The sequence below is a fragment of the Erinaceus europaeus genome, chromosome X, assembly GCF_950295315.1.
Source record: "Erinaceus europaeus chromosome X, mEriEur2.1, whole genome shotgun sequence".
Taxonomy (NCBI): domain Eukaryota; kingdom Metazoa; phylum Chordata; class Mammalia; order Eulipotyphla; family Erinaceidae; genus Erinaceus; species Erinaceus europaeus.
Genome location: NC_080185.1, coordinates 17,208,950 through 17,226,549, shown reverse-complemented (window position 1 = coordinate 17,226,549; position 17,600 = coordinate 17,208,950). Strand labels below are relative to the sequence as shown.

At 42.5% G+C, this 17,600-nt stretch overlaps 1 protein-coding gene across 3 annotated transcripts in view; it reads right to left on the bottom strand.

The window, feature by feature from the left end:
• Window positions 1-17,600, bottom strand: part of MCF2 (MCF.2 cell line derived transforming sequence) — a 157,829-nt gene that overhangs the window by 86,759 nt on the left and 53,470 nt on the right. For 2 of the 3 annotated variants that reach the window (XM_016190482.2, XM_060183183.1), the window contains exons 3-5: window positions 14,905-14,973; window positions 9,609-9,723; window positions 6,555-6,645 (exon numbers count right to left, since the gene is read on the bottom strand). In XM_016190482.2, coding sequence (XP_016045968.2) covers window positions 6,555-6,645; window positions 9,609-9,723; window positions 14,905-14,973 — 275 coding nt within the window. Of the gene's footprint in view, window positions 1-984; window positions 1,369-6,554; window positions 6,646-9,608; window positions 9,724-14,904; window positions 14,974-17,600 lie in introns of those variants that run through there. The other variant, XM_060183184.1, reaches the window with a different exon arrangement.

Genomic DNA, 17,600 nt, shown 5'->3' with positions numbered 1-17,600 from the left:
AATCATTTAACAACAAAATTCAGAGAGGTTTTCTTCTCCTCATCTTACTTTTGATTCCAGGTGTCACTTAACTTGCCAGCTGAATTTTACATTCTTGTTTTTGTGTGTGCTGGCTAATTATTTTTAAATGAGCAAGTGCTATATTTTCAACAAGAACATCAATAACGTTATCTTAACTTTTAAAAGAAAAAGAATGTCATTTGAAACCTTGTTGATGGTGAGCTTCTTATGAAGCCCGATAGTGGCATTCCATACTTCTCCATAATACATCTTATTTCTCTAGAAGTTTGCTGGGAATGTAAGACATAGTGAGCCAATGAAAGGAAACTGTGCTAGAAGAGTAAGACGCATCCCAGGGGAGACACTTATAAAGTCTATAATGAAAAGTGAGTCACGTTTGTTTTTTTTGTTTTGTTTTTCACAAAAAAAAAAAAAAAAAAAAGCAAAGTCAACAGGCTAGACTTCTGGACCGTTAAAGTTTGAGTTTGGAGAAGAACTGAAACCCTTTTCCAAGCAGTACAACCTTAAATCTTTTTTTTTTTCTACTTATACACTAACACCCAGGAAGTGCTACCTCCTCCAGTGCTTATGAAGTCATCACCAGACCTGTCCCCAATGTCACAGTCTGCTAGCCCATAGTGAGATAAAGGGTGACTCCTTTTGTGAGCTACTTTTTCACTTGTGATTGAAAGCCACTCTGCCAAATGACACAGATGTGCTCTTGCAGTCTTAAAAACCACAACTCATCACGCTTCCTCATGAACTTGAGCACATCCTACCTCCCTGACTCCTTTCCAGCCCCCTATGTCAATGGCCCAGTAATCACAGCACCACATTCCATGCAACCCCCCCCCCCCCAGTCTCCATTCTCTACACCTGTCCTTAAAAGCCCCATTCAGCAGTTTGTGCTATAGCACCATGCTGCAGCATCCCTGCACTTGAACTTGGGAGCAGGCTTTCCAGGACTGCAGGCAGAGCCCTTACCGCATTCCTTCTGAACCTCATCTTGCCTCTCGGGGGATTTGCTTCTGCCATCTCGCCTACACACAATAAACACTCTTCTCTTCCACTTGTCAGTGCGACAGTGATGAAATGTGAACTGCTCCTTGGGTAGTATATAAAAGCGGCAGCCAAAAATCTCTAGCACACAAAGCTCCCTTGGCTGCTTCCATTTCAATCCATGGCAGCACCGCAAAAAACACCCCACTATCCCTGATCAGTCAGCTGACAGAGCCTGCCCCGCTGCTCATTGTAATTCAGAGAGGACACATTCCCCCCAATTACTTGGCCTGATTGAACCTCATGGATTAGCGTGTGCTGGATCTCTCAAGAAGATCAAGCATGTGCTAAGAGTGGAGAAAGAAGGAAGGAGAAAAAAAATCCCTGATTCTCCTCCTAGGAGCTTGATGGGACTGGCTTTCTCCTCTGCGCAGTTAGATTTTTAAGGTGGAATGCTGAAAATCTTTGTGAAGGTAGTATTATTCACTGAGATCTTTCTTCCTATCCTATCCTGGTCTGTAACTTAAAATTCAATACTGTATTGGTTTCTATTCTGAGCTGAAGTCTTGGGAAAAGGTTAACAGTTCAGGAGCTTTTTGCCCTGACAACAATCTAGAAAGAACGGAAGAGGCAACTTTTTGAAGGTAGCTAGGATTCTCTCTTTTCCAAATTAACTTTAAAAAAAACAGTATGTAGACACCTATCACAGGAAACTAAGAAGCTGTACTCATGTCTCAATAACTATGGACTTAACCATTATTTCCCCCAATAAAATGATCTGAAAAGAAAAAAAATGTATTATGTATTTTTATATTATTATTATCATTGCTGTTATTATTATTATTATTATTATTATTATTATTATGGCCTCCAGGGTTATTATTGCTGGGACTTGGTGTCACTACAAATCCACTGCTCCTGGTGGCCATTTTTTTCCTTTGTATTGGATAGGAGAGAGAGAAATTGAGAGAGGAGGGGGAGATAGAGAGGGAGAGAGGAGAAAAAGAGACACCAGCACACCTGCTATACCACTCATGAAGTGACCTCCCTGCATGTGAGGAACCAAAAGCATGAACTGGGATCTTGGCGCGGATTCTTGCACTTCGTACTCTGTGCACTTAACCCGGTGAGCAACCACCCAGCCTCCCTTCTTAATTTTTTATTATCCTTACTTATTTATTGCATAGAGACAGCTAGAAATTGAGAGGAAGGGGTAACAGAAAGGGAGAGAGACAGAGAGACACTTGCAGCCCTGCTTCACCACTTGCCAAGCTTTCCTCCTGTTGGTGGGGACTGGGGGCTTAAACCCGGGTCCTTGCACATTGCCATATGTGCATAAAACCAGGTGTGCCATCACCTGGCCCTCCAAAAATGGTTACTTGATCCTGGGGATGGTAGCATTTGTGTACATGTACAAAGTCCTGGGTCTGATCCCCAGCACCGACTAATTATTTAATTAACTAAATTACACATTTAAAAAAGTTCGTGTCTTCTCTTATTATTGATGAAGTCTAACCTAACTACATAGCTTATATTGGAATCTATAAATCAAGACCTACAAATTGACTTGTATAATTAATTTCATAGACATTTACTTCAAATAACATACCCAAGATGCACCTATCCAGATGATGGCAATTTCCATCAGAAATCCTTTTTGAAAAATCCAACGGTTCAGAGGGTAAAGCTCATGCCTGACGATGCAGAGCCCCAGGGTTCAACCCCTAGTGCTACATGAGAGCACCTGGCAAACTAAATGAATTGTGGAGGTGTGCTCTCGCCTCTATTTTTGAGTCTCTCCCTCTCTTGCTCTCCAAAAATAGAGAATTTGGGCTGGGCAGGCAAGCACCCAGGCTCAAGTACCTACTCCTCACCTGCAGGGGGAAGCTTCACAAGCAGTAAAACAGTAACGTGGGTATCTTTCTTTCTCCCTCTCTATCTTCCCCCACCTCTAAATTTCCCTGTCCTATCAAATAAAAGGCAAGATTCCTGGTGACCAATGCTTCAGATCCTGGTGGAATGTGGGTACAGAGCCCTCTGGTTACTTCCCCTGTACTTTATCCCTCTGGGAGTATGGACCAAAACTCTTTTTGGGGTGCAAAAGGTGGAAGGTCTAGCTTCTGTAACTGCTTCTCTAGATATGGGTGTTGGCAGGTCGATCCAACCCCCCAGCCTGAAAACCGCTAAGTTTTCTATCTAGCCCCACCTCTTTTGGAAAATGACAGACAGCAGCAGGTGGGAAAATGCACCAAGTGGACTTTATGACAATTCAATTCTCCCTATAGCTCTTCTTGTCACTTCGCTATGCGACCTTAGGGCCATCACACACTTCACAAAGAGTGTCTATCAATGTCATTGCCTCATTGCGCAGACAGTTCTCACAATGCCTGCTTTGTACTTAATCAGGAAATGGTGTCAACATTACTTAATAAATGTGAGTGCTTTTGAAAAAGCAAAATGAAATATATTGTACTTTCCAAATTAAACGTATTATACACAGTCAAGATCTTGTTGTTTTATTTCAGTGACTTGTGTGGATCGGTATTATCTTTTCTCTCCACTGCTTATGATTAAACACCTCTACGAAAGCAATAAACAAAACAACAACTTTCCTGACTTGCTAAAAAAAAAAAAAACTAGGAAAAAATGCATGCTGGGTGTGAACAAAAATAATGATCTCATTTTCTTTACCATGTGAGTGCAAGAATATTCAATCATTATTAAACCACCAATAATAAATTTAAAAAAGAAGAGGTTGAAAAATAAGAAAACACAAAGCAGAACTTGAACTGGATTTGGTATATTGCACCAAAGTAAAAGACCCTGGGGTGGGAGGTGGATCAATCAGTCAATGCCCGTGTTCAGCAAGGGAAGCAATTACAGAAGCCAGACCTTCCACCTTCTGCACCCAAGAAATCATTTTGGCCCATACTCGCTGAGGGGGAGAAATGCTAGGGGAAGATGACCAGTGAGTGCTGAACTCCAATTCCATCAAGACCCAGAAAGAGAAGAAGAGAAAAAAAAAAAAAACGGAAGGACGTTCGAAAGTTGTAACAGGTATATGGGTGACTCAGAAAGGAAGAGAAGGCAGGACCATAGGGGAAAAAACGGACAAATATATATATATATATATAATTATAGAAATAATTGTCAACCTGTATCTGTGACCTTGGGAAAACTAGCATAGTTTCCAATGGAGGGGATGGGGATACAGAACTCTGGTGGTGAAAATTGTATGGAATTGCACCCCTATTACAATTATACCCCTTACAATATTGTAAATCAATATTAAATCGCTAACAAAAAATAGAACCTCAAAAAGTGCATCTTCCCATTCCCCCGTCTGTCTCTTTCTATTTGAAAAAAAAAAAAATCAGCCCAGAGTGGTAAAGCCCCAGCAATAGAAGGGGGAGGGGAGGGGGAGGAGGGAGCAGGGAGAGAAGAGGAGGAAGGAGGAGGGAGAGGAAGGAGGAGGAGGGAAGTAGGGAGGAGGGAGAGGAGGGAGGGGGAGGGAGAGAAAGAGGGAGGGGGAGGGAGAAGAAGGAGACCAGTTCTAAAATTCAACAGGTTCTAAAATTCAACAGTCCAGATCTGTGTCTCCCCCTTCAGAATGAAAACAAGTTCCTTTCACGGGCGTGGCCTCCCATATGAGTCAGGAGGCAGAGAGCTAAATGTTCAGGTGCTCCATGATGCTGGTCTACGGGGGTGGGGGGATCTATTGCTTTCCAGTGACTCTGGTCTGCTAGAGGAAGTTGGCCACCAGGTACTTCCACAGACAGCGCTCAGAATCTGCAAGCTCCTCGCCTCCCTCCTCTCCCAGAAAAGGTGTGCAGCAGACTTGCCACTAGGCCCAGGGGAGCCCACCTCTGTGAAAGGGTGTGCTTGGGCTGTGGGCAGGATCTGTGTTTCTTTTTTTCTCTTACATTTTACTTTACTTACTTTGGATAGAGACAGAGAAATTGAGAGAGGATAGGGAGGCAGAGATAGATAGATAGAGAGAGAGAGAGAGAGACCTGTCTCATCACTTGAGAAGTTTTTGCCCCTGCAGGTGGGGATCTTGGGCTTGAACCTGGACCCTTGTGCATCGTAACATGTACTCTCTACCAGCCCCCAGAACTTCTTATATTGCCTCTTTCAGGGGAACTGCAGTCTCTGTCAGATTCTTGGAAGATGGAAGTCGCCCACATAACAATTCAACCCCCTCAAGGGCCTCTGATGTCGTTTTCCAGGGCCTGAACCTGTCAACCTGTCTCTTTCTTAACACAAGAGTGAAAGAATCCACCTAGAGAGAACACTCAGGTGGTATTGCATGTGTGCAAGGCCCTGGGTTCATTTCCCCAGCATCCCTCCAAAAAACCAAAAAGTGCTAGGGGCCAGGAAGTGGTGTATCCAGTTGCATGCACACGTTACCATGGGCAAGGACCCACGTCTAAAGCCCTGCTCCCACCTGGAGGAGGAAAGCTTCACAAGAATTGAAGCAGTACTGGTAGGCATCTCTCTGTCTCTCACCCTCTCTGTCTTTCCCTCCCCCTCTCAATTTATCTGCCCTATCTAACAAAAGTAACCAAATAATTTTTTTAAAGGAAGAAAAGGTCACTGAGAGCAGTTGATCGGTAGTGCAGACACTGAGCCCCTGTGATAACTCTGGTGGCAACTTCAAAAAATGTAAAAAGCACTGATCGCTGGATAGTTGGGTTACTTACTATTGTTTTAAACTTTCTTTTTTTATTTTATTTATTTATTCCCTTTTGTTGCCCTTGTTGTTTTATTGTTATAGTTATTATTGTTGTTGTCGTCGTTGTTGGATAGGACAGAGAGAAATGGAGAGAGGAGGGGAAGACAGAGAGGAGGAGAGAAAGATAGACACCTGCAGACTTGCTTCACTGCCTGTGAAGCAACTCCCCTGCAGGTGGGGAGCCGGGGTTCGAACCGGGATCCTTATGCCAGTCCTTGTGCTTTGCGCCACCTGCGCTTAACCCGCTGCGCTACAGCCCTACTCCCCTGTTTTAAACGTTCTTATTTACACTTCCCCATATACAATGAGCACGAGTTATTTCTGGATCCAGGCAGTGGTGCACCTGGTTAAATGCACACATTATGGTGTACAAGGACCTGGGTTCATGCACCTGCAGGGGGAAATCTTTCACAAGTGGTGAAGCAGGCTTGCAGGTGTCTCTCGGTCTCTTTCCCTCTCTATCTCCCCCTCTTCTCAAATTCTCTCTGACTCTATCCAATAATAAAATAAAAATTATTTAAAAATTTTAAAACAAGTTTTGAAAAGTTATTTCTATTTAAAAAAAAGAAAGAAAGAAAGAAAGAAAGAGAAAGAATTTCCATTAATACTTGCCTTGCTCTACTCATTCTCCCCATGTGATTTTATTTGGGGTCTCACTGCTTACCTTGATCTCCACTCCCAACTCTCCTTCTACTTCCTTTCCCAGCCATCACCCTGTTTCTATAGCCTCCATAAATTATAGCATAACCCACACCCCAGAACAGAGAGAACGGGAAATGGGGGGGGGGGAGATGATACTGCAGAGAGTGCTGCTACTTACTGAGATTTTCTGGAGAGAGATTTTAAGAGAGGACCAAGTATCCAATCTTCGATCCAGAATGATGGTAAACCGGGGAACAACTCCATCTTGCCTGCAAGATACAAAAGAAACATGTGTTTCTTAGTAATAACCTGAAGTCAATATGTCAGTTCGTACTCTGACCTTGTATTGGGGTTGCCTGAAAAGTGAGGACGTGTTTTTGCATAGGAAAAAAAAAAACATAGAAAAATACGTCCTGGCTTTTTCCACAACCCAATAGTTTATGTCTTTGCTGTCCTGACTGAACCCAAGCTTGGATTTAGGAAATGATTACAAAGCGCTTCTTAGTAAAACAACTATATTACATATTTCAGTGTGCACTAGCAAAACAAAAAAGTTTTGTTTGTTTGTTTGGAGCCAGAGAGACCACTCACTGGGTAGGCTCTCTACATTGCCATATGCAAGACCCAAATTCTACGCCATTACCACATGGAAGTCCCATGGCAATGGAGAAAACTCTGGTTCTTTACTTTCTCTCCCCCAATCTCTGTCCTCCCACTCCCCCTCTCTATCATAGCACTGATCAGCTCTGGTTTATGGTAGTGCATGGCATTGAACCTGGGATTTTGAAGCCTAAGGCATAAGAGTCTCTTTGCATAGCCATTATGCTATCTTTTTAAAAAATTTTTAATATTTATTTATTTTTTCCCTTTTGGTGCACTTGTTGTAGTTATTGTTGTTATTTATGTTGTTGTTGTTGGATAGGACGGAGAGAAATGGAGGGAGGAGGGGAAGACAGAGAGAGGGAGAGAAAGACAGACACCTGCAGACCTACTTCACCACTTGTGAAGCAACTCCCCTGCGGGTGGGGAGCCGGGGGCTCAAACCGGGATCCTTCAGCCGGTCCTTGCGCTTTGCACCACGTGCACTTAAGCCGCTGTGCTACTGCCGGACTCCCAACCATTATACTATCTAGCCCCCACCCTGCCTGTCTATCTCTCTGTCTTAATCAAAAAGTGGCCTAAAACCATGAAACTACACCTGGTTCCACAAATAAATACATAAATAAAGAAAATTTGGGGAGGGGCCAGGAGGTGGTGCAGGTGGTTAAGTGCTCACATTACAGTGTACAAGGACCCGGGTTCAAGTCCCTGGTCCCCACCTGCAGAGGGAAAGTTCAGGAGTGGTGAAGCAGGGCTGCAAGTGTCTCTCTGTCTTTTTCCCTCCCTACCTCCTCTTTGCTCTCAATTGCTCTCTGTCTCTATCCACTAATAAGTAATTATTATATTTATTTCAAAAAAAGAAAGAAAATTTGGGGAATGAGAAATAGTTCACCCAGTACAATCCAAACTTAAGTATACTAAGGACCTGACTTTGAGCCCCACTTCACCACCTGGGAGCACCATGCAAGGGGGAAGCTTCGCAAGCAGTGCAGCAGTGCTGCGATGTCTCTTCTCTGTCTCTCTCCATCTCTATCTCGCATCCTCTTTCTATCTAACTCGGGGGGGAGGGGTCGGCCAGAAGCAGAGAAAGCTTGTAGGCATAAAGGCCTATCAAAAACCAAACAAACAAAATTTCTTTCAGCATTCCAATCAGTATTTGAAGTAGGAAAGTAATGGTGCAAAGCAGACAGGTGACTAGGATATATCTGGGCTTCTGCAGCCCTGGGTCTGCAGTTGATCCGCATACAGCACCAGCTCTGACTTCTCCAGGCAGACCATTAAAAACCAAGATGTGCCCACTCGTTCAAAAAAAGAGCCAGTTCAGTGTGTTTCTCTTGTTGTCTGATCCTTGAAGGAAGGCAGACTCATGGATAAGACAGCTTTTCTTTAACCTCAAAAAATCACTTTCAAGCTTCAAAGGACACACTGTAAACTTGTTTTTGCTCGGATTTGGATTTCATCTTTGTTCATGAGACACTTCACAATGTTACCATCCAAGATCTGTGCCCCCTTAGTTTTCAAGATGAAGAACTGGAAAAAACTTGCCCCCTAAATCTTGGTCTTCGGGACAGGGAGATAGCTCCGTCTGTCAAAGCACAGAACTTGCATGCCTGAGTCCCCAGAGGTCAAAGGTTGTGCTACCTAAGTTGTGCTCTGGTCTCTCTCAAAATAAATAAACAAATAATGGGGCCAGGCAGTGGTGCCTCTGATTAAGCACACACATTACAGTGCACAAGGATCCAGGTTCAAGCCCCTGGTCCACACCTGCAGGGTGCAAGCTTCACAAGTAGTGAAGCAGGGTTGCAGGTGTCACTTTGTTTCTCTCAATTTCTCTCATTCTCTATCCATTAATAGATCAATAAAAACATTTAAATAAATAAATCTGAAACAAGTTCCCTTCATATTGGGTTGAGGAGGCAACATGGTGGTTGAGAGCATGCTTTAGATATGAGACCCTGGCTGGGTTCAATCCACAGCATCCACCCTAAAACTGTCTTCAGGAGCTGGGGAGATAGCATAATGGTTATGTAAAAAAGAACTCCATGTCTAAAGCAAGAAAGGTCTTGGGTTCAATCCCCAGCACCATTATAAACCAGAGCTGAGCAGTGCTCTGACGGGAGAGGAGGGAAAAGAAAAAAAAAATCCTGCAACCTAAATAAAATCTTTAAGTTTTTAAAACTTTGTTCTTTAAAGTATTATAATTCTAGATGATCTTCAATATTAAGTTCCTCTCAATATATTCCCGTATCACTTTTGGGTTTCTTTAACCTTCAATCCTCCTGTATTATCCTTGGATGGTACAGAGAACAGCTGTCCTGACTCTTGGCTGATAAGATTTGCTTTTAGGTCAGTTAAAAGGATTTATGTACAAACGTTATTTCTGACCTACGTTCTCCTTCATGGGGACAAATACTTCTAGTACTGTTTTCATAGGTCCTTGACATTAACATAGCTGTGAGCTTCCCTTTCTAAATCATCTACTCTGAATGTGAATATTATTTATCTATATAACTAATTTATACCATCATATGTTTATAGTAGCTACACTAAAAAGCCATTTCCTTGTTACTACATTCAAACGGGCAGATGATGTAAAAACATTTTTTTCTACAAATGTAACAAAATGCTTTACCACACAATAGATGTCAAGTAAATCAGCACTTTCGCCAGAACGTCTTCTGGTATACATCTAAAATGACAATTTTCTGGAAATGTAATGATCCAAGTATTATCCCTTCCTTGGCCACCTAAAACATTAAAAAAAAAACTGAGTTAAGAATATGAACTTGGTGTATTGCACCAACGTAAAGGACTCCGGGATGGGCAGGGTGGGAGGGAGTGTTCGGGTCCTGGAACATGATAGCGCAGGAGTACTAGATAGGGGTTAGAGTGTTATACAGAAAACTGAGAAACGTTATACATGTACCAACCACTGTATTTTACTGCCAACTGTAAATCATGAATCCCCCCGATAAAGGGGCAGGGAAGAATGTGAACTACAACACAAGAAAGAGGGGCTAGATTTAAAGGGGCTAATAATAATAAAGTTTGAGGCCAATATAACTTCTAAAAGGACAATGATTTCCACATAAACCCAAATGGCACCATGCTTCTGGTTAGGTTTCGATAATGAAGGGGCTCGGTGGTGGTGTACCTGGTTCAGTGTACATAGTACTAAGTGCAAGGACCCCGCACAAGGATCTGGGTTCGAGCCCCCACCTACCTACCTGCAGGGGAGACACTTCACAAGCAGTGAAAGAGGTCTGCAGGTGTCTGTCTTTCTCTCTCCCTCTCTCTCTCCCCTTCTCTTTTAATTTCTCTCTGCTCTACCTAATAAAAAAGAAAAAAAAAAAGAAGAGAAAAGGAAAGAAAAGAAAAGAAAAGAAAAATGGCTGCCAGGAGCAGTGGATTCATCATGCTGGCACTGAGCCCCATCATTAACCCTGGAGGGGAAGAAAGAAAGGAAGGGAGGAAGGAAAGGGAAAGAAAGAGAGAGAGAGATTTCTAAATGGAGGGAAGATTACAGGGCAGAGAGAATAAAAGAAGAGAAAGAAAGGAGAAGTCAGAGGACATTTTCAGGATATTGGGCTATAACTGCTTCTATTCCAATTCTATGAGCCTAAATTCAAAATAGGTTCTTGACAGTTTGAGAGTAAGTGGAAATCTTAATAAAATCGACCGTATGGTCATGGTAAGCATGGAAGAGAGCAGGATACAGGTTGTAAGAAATAACTGATGTCTAACAGCTATTTACTGTTTCAGGAGTACTCATGGTAATAGCAACTACAACAATTGTATAGGAATCTTACTGATGCAGAAAGAATAAAGATCTCAGTGGCTTAAAATTCAGTGTGCACTGTTGGTAGGAATGCAAACTGATGCAGCCCTTTTGGAAAACTGTATGGAGAGTCTTTAAATAAAAATGGACTTACCTCCTCGCTGATTCAGCGAGACCACTCTTTAGCATTTATCCAGTGGACACTCAAACACTAATTAGAAGGGACATAGTGCCCCTATGCTCATAGCTGCATTATTCACAATAGCCAGAGTGGAAGTAACCTAAATGCCCATTAACAGAGGACTGGCTAAAGAAGTTATGGGATATACATTCCATGGAATACTACTCTGCAATCAAAAAGGATTATATTGTGTCCTCTGGGACAAAATGAATGGAACTGGAGGCGACTGTGCTTAGGAAATACATAAAGAGTTTCATGAAAGACCGCTACCAAACGGTTTCACTCATATGTGGAATGTAGAGAACTGATATGAGAGGGAGGAGGAGAAGTGGGAGGGAGGGGGGAGAGGAGAGAGGGGGTGAGGGAGAAGGAGGAGGAGAGGGAAAGAGGAGCTGAAGAATTAGCAGCAGCAAACTGCTTCTAAGACATCGTGAGAACTGTGGTGGTTACGGTTAGGAGGTGGTGGCTGTGCTGTGGAGCTATACACTGTAAGCTTACAGTCTTGTAAACCACTATGCATCACAATTTAAAAAACAAAAAGCTCGTAAAGACAGAAGGAAATCAGTGCGCATCACACTCCATAGGCTCCTATGCTGTCTGAAGTAGAAGAACTGTTGAGATGAGTCTCACATAAGCATAGCCTTGACTCTACTCGACAGCCAGCTTTGCGGGACACAAAGTAGGACCTCAGTCAGTACTTGGTGCAAATGGAAACTGGAGGATCCCTCTAGGAGGAAGCTGAAGGGTGACACAAGGAAATTCTATTAGCTCGCTAACAAATTCTCAGAGGTGGATTTGTAATTCCTATTTGGATTGTTTTTTTTTTAACTATTTGATTGATTTATTGATTGACTGGATAGAGACAGTAAATTTGAGAGTGGAAGGAAGAGAGAGAGAGAGAGAGAGGACTGCAGCAGTGCTTCACCACTCATTAAGTTTTACCCCTGCAGGTGGGGACCAGGGGCTTGAACCTGGGTCCTTGCACATAGTAACATGTCTACTCTACTGAACGTATCACTGCCTGGCTGAATGTATCAAGGACATATCATCCTATTTGGTTGAATTTAAGTAGATAAAAACATGGGAGGATATAAAAACTCCAAGTACACTAAAAACATGATAATGTCCACAGAGGTCAAATGGAATGATATAATTCCTCAATCTAATAGCAAAAATGGAAGGAATAAAGAATCAAATGCAACAAACAGAAAGAAAATGAGTTGGTAGAATCAAACCTGGTCATAAAAACAATCACATTGGGAGTCGGGCGGCAGCGCAACAGGTTAAGCACAGGTGGCGGAAAGTGCAAGGACGGGAGTAAGGATCCCGGTTCGAGCCCCCAGCTCCCCATATGCAGGGGAGTTGCTTCACAGGAGGTGAAGCAGGTCTGCAGGTGTCTATCTTTCTCTCCTCCTCCTCTCTCTATATCTCTCTGTCCTATCCAACAATGACGACATCAATAACAACAACAATAATAACTACGACGATAAAAAACAAGAGAAACAAAAGGGAATAAATGAACAAATATTTTTTTAAAAATCACATTAAATGTCAATTATCTTGACAGCCAACTAAAAGTCAGAAATCATGTAATTGGAAACTCTATACTGCTATAAGAAATATACCTTAATTAAGGTCCAGGCGGTGGCACACCTCATTAAGTGTACATATTACCATATACAAGGATCCGGGTTTGAGTCCCTGCTCCCCACTTGCAGGAGAGAAGCTTCACTAGTTGTGAAGCAGGTCTGCAGGTGTCTGTCTCTCTTTCTCCCTTTCTCCCTCCTCTCCCCTCTCAATTTTTCTCTGTCCTATCAAGCATAAAAGAAAAAATGGCCATCAGGAACAGTGGATTCCTAGTGCTGGCACCGAGCCCCAGTAATAACCCTGGTGTCAAAAAAAAAAAAAGGAAAGGGAAGGAAGAGACCTAAGTAGAAGTTCAAATGTATTAAAAGTAAAATTATAGAAAATGGCATACCAGAGCTAGTGTCAGTCAACAGGAAGTGGTCTCATTTTAGGTAAAGAAAGTATCAGGTTAAGAATATCACTAGTGGGAGTCAGGCTGTAGCGCAGGGGTTAAGCGCAGGTGGCGCAAAGCGAAAGGACCGGAGTAAGGATCCCGGTTTGAGCCCTGGCTCCCCACCTGCAGAAGAGTCACTTCACAGGTGGTGAAGCAGGTCTGCAGGTGTCTATCTTTCAATCCCCCTCTCTGTCTTCCCATCCTCTCTCCATTTCTCTCTGTCCTATCCAACAATGACGACAACAATAATAATAACCACAACAATAAAACAAGGGCAACAAAAGGGAATAAATAAATAAATATTTAAAAAATAATAATATCACTAGTAGGACCAGATGGTGGCACACCTGGTTGAGCACACACATCACAGTGAATAAGGACCCAGGTTAAAGGCCCCGGCACAAATGGTGCAACGGGGCTGCAGGTGTGTCTCTCTCCTCCTCTCTATCTCCACCTTCCCTCTCAATTTCTCTGTGTCTATCCAACATAAATAAATAGAAATTGGATTAAAAAAAAGAATATCACTTGAGAGTAAGAAGATTTTTTATCATGATCAGCAAGGTGATTTTATTGGAACAGTTGGAAAACCTCTGATGAGCTTCAATGAAATCTCTGAATCTCAAGAGTGATGGGCTATCACACATGGATAACACTTAGAAAACAAAACATAAACCCACATTCATTAAGTCAGCACTAACTCACAATTACTACTAATTACAATCATTAATGCAGAAGCCAGATGGAACTATCCAATTAGGTTCACCTAAAAAGTAAATGCTTGCTCGTAAGCTGAGCATGGAGGTTATCAATTTAGGAGAAATCCCTGAGCTACTGCAAAGGATTTGGGTGTTTTCTTGTATTCAGCCCCCCCCCCCCAAGTGGTCATTTTATGTCATAAAAATCTTTATTTATTTAGCTAAGAAATGCTAAATCTTTCCTAAGTGTTTGACATGATAAACATAAATGTTTCATGACATAGCTCAAATCACTCTAAAACCTAAGAGTACATCTGTCTTTAAGCAATACTTCTGGCTATCTGAAGAAGTTTCAAGAAAGGAGGGTGTTTTACCATAGTTAAATACCAAAAAATATCCAATGAGAGGGCTGGGTGGTGGTGCACTCAGTTAATCATATATAGTACAAAGCACAGGACCCACGCAAGAATCTGGGCTTGAGACCCCGGCTCCCCACCTGCGGGGAACGCTTCACAAGCAGTGAAGCAAGTCTGCAGGTGTCTATCTTTCTCTCTCCATCTCCTCTCTCAATTTCTCTCTGTTCTATCCAATAAAATATTTTTAAAAAGAAAAAATAAAGGAAAAGGAAAAAAAAATGGCCACCAGGAGCAGTGGATTTGTAGTGGTGGCACTGAGCCCTGGAGGAAAAAGATAAAGAAAGAAAAGGAAAATAGAATGGTGGTTGCCAGGGGCTGCGGGGAGGAAGGAATGGATTGATATTCTCACTTTTTCTTCAGAGTAGAGGAGAATTATTATTTCACTGTTTGGGGGCCACTTTTTCATTCAGATGGTAGACAGAGGAAGACAAAGAGAGGGACTACTCCATATGGTGCCAGGACTTGAACCTGGGCCCTGGTGACTATGTGTGAATGGGTACAGAAATTCAGTTCTGTGCTGGTGGGGCTAGCTGTATGGATGTGACAAATGTCTCTGAAGTGAACATGTATTTCATCACACTTTTTTAAAGTCATATACAAATAGAAACACAAAAAAACACATATTTTAGGCAAATAAAGATTCTCTGTAAATGAAATCTCCAAACATAAAACATCAACGAAACCATCCCTAAGAGCCATTAGTTTAACAGTTTCATGCACCACAGATGAAATGTTCTCAGTAGTGTTTCTCAAGCCACATAGACAGCAAGGACCAAACCCACTTTGCTGGTCCATTCACATGTGGCTCTGGTGGGAGTCGACGGGAAGATCTGCTTACCAGACAGGAAGGCAACATCTTGCATTAAGAAACGGCTGATGTCCTTTATACGGAGGAGCAAATCGACTTCTGCAACAAAGGCAAAAGGAGGGAAGCTTCATTAGCAATCACAAAGCTCATTTAACAGTTTTTGTTTTCTCGAATCTTTACTAGTAACCCAAGGAAGGTGTAGCGAAGCCACCTCATAAGTGAGGAAGGGAATCAGAGAGCGCACAGTGAAGAAGCTGAGCATCGGAACTGGGAGTCAGATCAGCCTATTGTATTTACTGGCTGCACACAGGAACACCTTACTCGGCATCTCTGGGCCTTGGTTTCTTGCCCTGTCACCTGAGCACCACGACAGATTCTCACAAATGCAAGCCACCTGCCACAAAAGTTGGGTTTCAATGAACGGCAGCATATGATCTCATCTTTGATCATTGCGGGCCCAATGTGCACCGGTTGTCTCAGATCTCGTTTATAATGTTCGACTCTAGTGAACTCTACAGGAGCCTCAAATCAAAGCCCACTACCAGCCGCTGGCCCATGGACATGATGACTTTTTTGAAGAAAGCAGGTCATCAAATCAGGCTATTTAGGACTGTTGGTTTTAACACCTGTGGTTACATATCCCTTAGCAAAGTCAGACTCTTTCCACTTGCTGTCCAGCACAAAAGGCTTTCAAAGACCCCATCGCATGTGGTGTCAGGATGACACCCTATTACCCATCTCCGTGCCCCTCAAATCAAACCACGTGGATGTGGCTTATCAGAGTCAAGATTGTCCAAGGGCATTATAAAGGGGTCCACACTAGACAGTAGGAAAAGCTGTCTCTTCCAGATAGCTCCTTCCATGTAAAACATAAAAAGATTAAGAAATTGGGAGTTGGGTGGTAGCACAGTGGGTTAAGCACAGGTGGTGCGAAACGTAAGGACCGGCCTAAGAATCCCAGTTTGAGCCCCCAGCTCCCCACCTGCAGGGGAGTCGCTTCACAGGCAGTGAAGCAGGTCTGCAGGCGTCTATCTTTCTCTCCCCTCTCTGTCAACAACAATTAAAAAAACCAACAAGGGGAAAAAAAGGGGGGACAAAAGCAAATTTAAAAAATCAACATAAAAAAGAGACTTCCGGAGGAAAGAATATTCACCACAGAAGAGACCCAAAAGATCAAGGAACACATGAAAAAGTGGTCCAAGTCTGATTGTCAGAGAAATACAAATAAAGACAACAATGAGATACCACTTCACTCCTGTGAGAATGTCATACATCAGAAAAGGTAGCAGCAGCAAATGCTGGAAAGGGTGTGGGGTCAAAGGAACCCTCCTGCACTGCTGGTGGGAATGTGAATTGGTCCAACCCCTGTGGAGAGCAGTCTGGAGAACTCTCAGAAGGATAGAAATGGACCTATCCTATGATCCTGCAATTCCTCCCCTGGGGATATATCCTAAAGAACCCAACACATCCATCCAAAAAGATTTGTGTATATCTATGTTCTTTGCAGCGCAATTTGTAATAGCCAAACCCTGGAAGCAACTCAGGTGTCCAACAGATGAATGGCTGAGCAAGTTGTGGTCTATATACACAGTGGAATACTACTCAGCTATTAAAAATGATGACTTCACCATTTTCAGCCCATCTTGGATGGAGCTTGAAGAAATCATATTAAGTGAAATAAGTGAGAAACAGAAGGGTGAATATGGGATGATCTCACTCTCAGGCAGAAGTTGAAAAACAAGATCAGAAGAGAAAACACAAGTAGAACCTGAACTGGAGTTGGTGTATTGGACCAAAGTAAAAGACTCTGGGGTGGGTGGGGGGGAGAGTACAGGTCCAAAAAGGATGACAGAGGACCTAGTGTGGGTTGTATTGTTATGTGGAAAACTGAGAAATGTTATGTACAAAATATTGTATTTACTATGAAATGTAAATTAATCCCCCAATAAATAATTTTTAAAGGACTTTAAAAAAGAAAGAAAAGAAAAAGAAGAACCCAGGCTGTCATGGAACATGATAAAGATAAAGAAAGATAAAGATAAGTATGGGATGATCCCACTCATAAACAGAAGTTGAGAAAGAATAACAGAAAGGGAAACTCAAAGCAGGATCTGACTGAATTTGGAGCAGGGCACTAAGTAAAAACCCTGGGTTGAGGGTGAGGGTGGATGCTCAGCTTCATGGGGCGGTGGGAGGGAGGAGGGGGGTGGGATGGGACAGTCTTTTGGTGGTGGGAATGGCATTTATGTACACTCCTATCAATTTGTAGTTATATAAATCACTATTTAATTAATATGAGAGGGGAAAACTTGAGTGAATGTCTCAAACTTTTTTAAAATTTTTTTTAAATATTTATTTAATTTATTTATTCCCTTTTGCTGCCCTTGCTGTTTTATTGTTGTAGTTATTATTGTTGTTGTCCTTGTTAGATAGGACAGAGAGAAATGGAGAGAGGAGGGGAAGACAGAGAGGAGGAGAGAAAGATAGACACCTGCAGACCTGCTTCATCGCCTGTGAAGTGACTCCCCTGCAAGTGGGGAGCCGGGGTTCGAACCGGGATCTTTATGCCTGTCCTTGTGCTTTGCGCCACCTGCGCTTAACCTGCTGCGCTACAGCCCGACTCCCTTTTTTTAAAATTTTTTTTAAATTTGTATTTTATTTATTTATTTATTCCCTTTTGTTGCCCTTGTTGTTTTATTGTTGTAGTTATTATTGTTGATCTCAAA